Here is a 774-nt window from a genome sequence, read left to right as displayed (position 1 = left end):
ATGGCATCTGACGACATGCCACTGATCTACGGTTAGTTGAAGTCGGCAAGTGTGTGCAAGTGTGTGCAAGTCCACCGTCGATGAGAGGTTGTGTTGTCTGTTCAGTTCATCACTCGCGGATCAGGTAGTTCCTTTGTGTCGCTTATTGACCAGGCCATGCTGTTAGGTCCCAGTGCCAGTCTGTCGGGTGTAATAAGAGTCTGTCGGGTGTAATAAGGTGAGATAGTTGTGGCACCCAATTTGTACATAAGAGCAGTACTTTTTCGTACTTTTTTTTCCGTCTCTTCCAGGTCCGAGCTGAAACAGATTAACTGCAGCCAGCTGAAAACTGTACAGCCCAAAGATGTTTACTACTACTTTACCGTTCAGTGTTCTGTCATTAATGTAAAACGGGTTTCATCTCTGAGCCGTAAATTTGATGGAATGTAGCCGTCATCACGCCTACTTGGACACGGCACAGCCTGCATCAATTTTTACTTGCTCCCAGAAGGCCTTTTGTCGAGCCAAAGCGTCCTTCGAGTCTTTCGCGATGAGGCAGTAGGGGACAGAAGCAAGGCGCAGCCTGGAGCTTCCGGCACTGTCAGCGCCTTCGAGCACAACGTAGGCCTGTGCGTAGCTGCCGATGTAGTAATCCCTCTTGACGCGAGGCCTGCGTTTTTCCGAGCTGGAGATTAGCTGGGTGGCATCCGCCTCGAGCATGTCGATGACCTCTTCTGAGAAACGGTATGACTTGATTAGGTGGCCGAGGTTAGCGACGCGCCAGAATCTAAGGTG

The 774-nt window shown here is 50.4% G+C and overlaps 1 protein-coding gene across 1 annotated transcript; it reads right to left on the bottom strand.

The window, feature by feature from the left end:
* Positions 1-101: 101 nt before the first annotated feature.
* On the bottom strand, positions 102-297 carry GNI_183110 (hypothetical protein; the record flags this gene model as incomplete). The annotated part of the gene is made up of 1 exon (XM_011135244.1): positions 102-297. A coding segment is annotated over one exon (196 nt), but the record flags the coding sequence as incomplete, so codon positions are not given.
* Between the last annotated feature and the right edge of the window lie 477 nt (positions 298-774).

Source organism: Gregarina niphandrodes, assembly GCF_000223845.1.
Source record: "Gregarina niphandrodes unplaced genomic scaffold scaffold00071, whole genome shotgun sequence".
Taxonomy (NCBI): domain Eukaryota; phylum Apicomplexa; class Conoidasida; order Eugregarinorida; family Gregarinidae; genus Gregarina; species Gregarina niphandrodes.
This window is presented reverse-complemented; position numbering and strand designations above follow the sequence as displayed.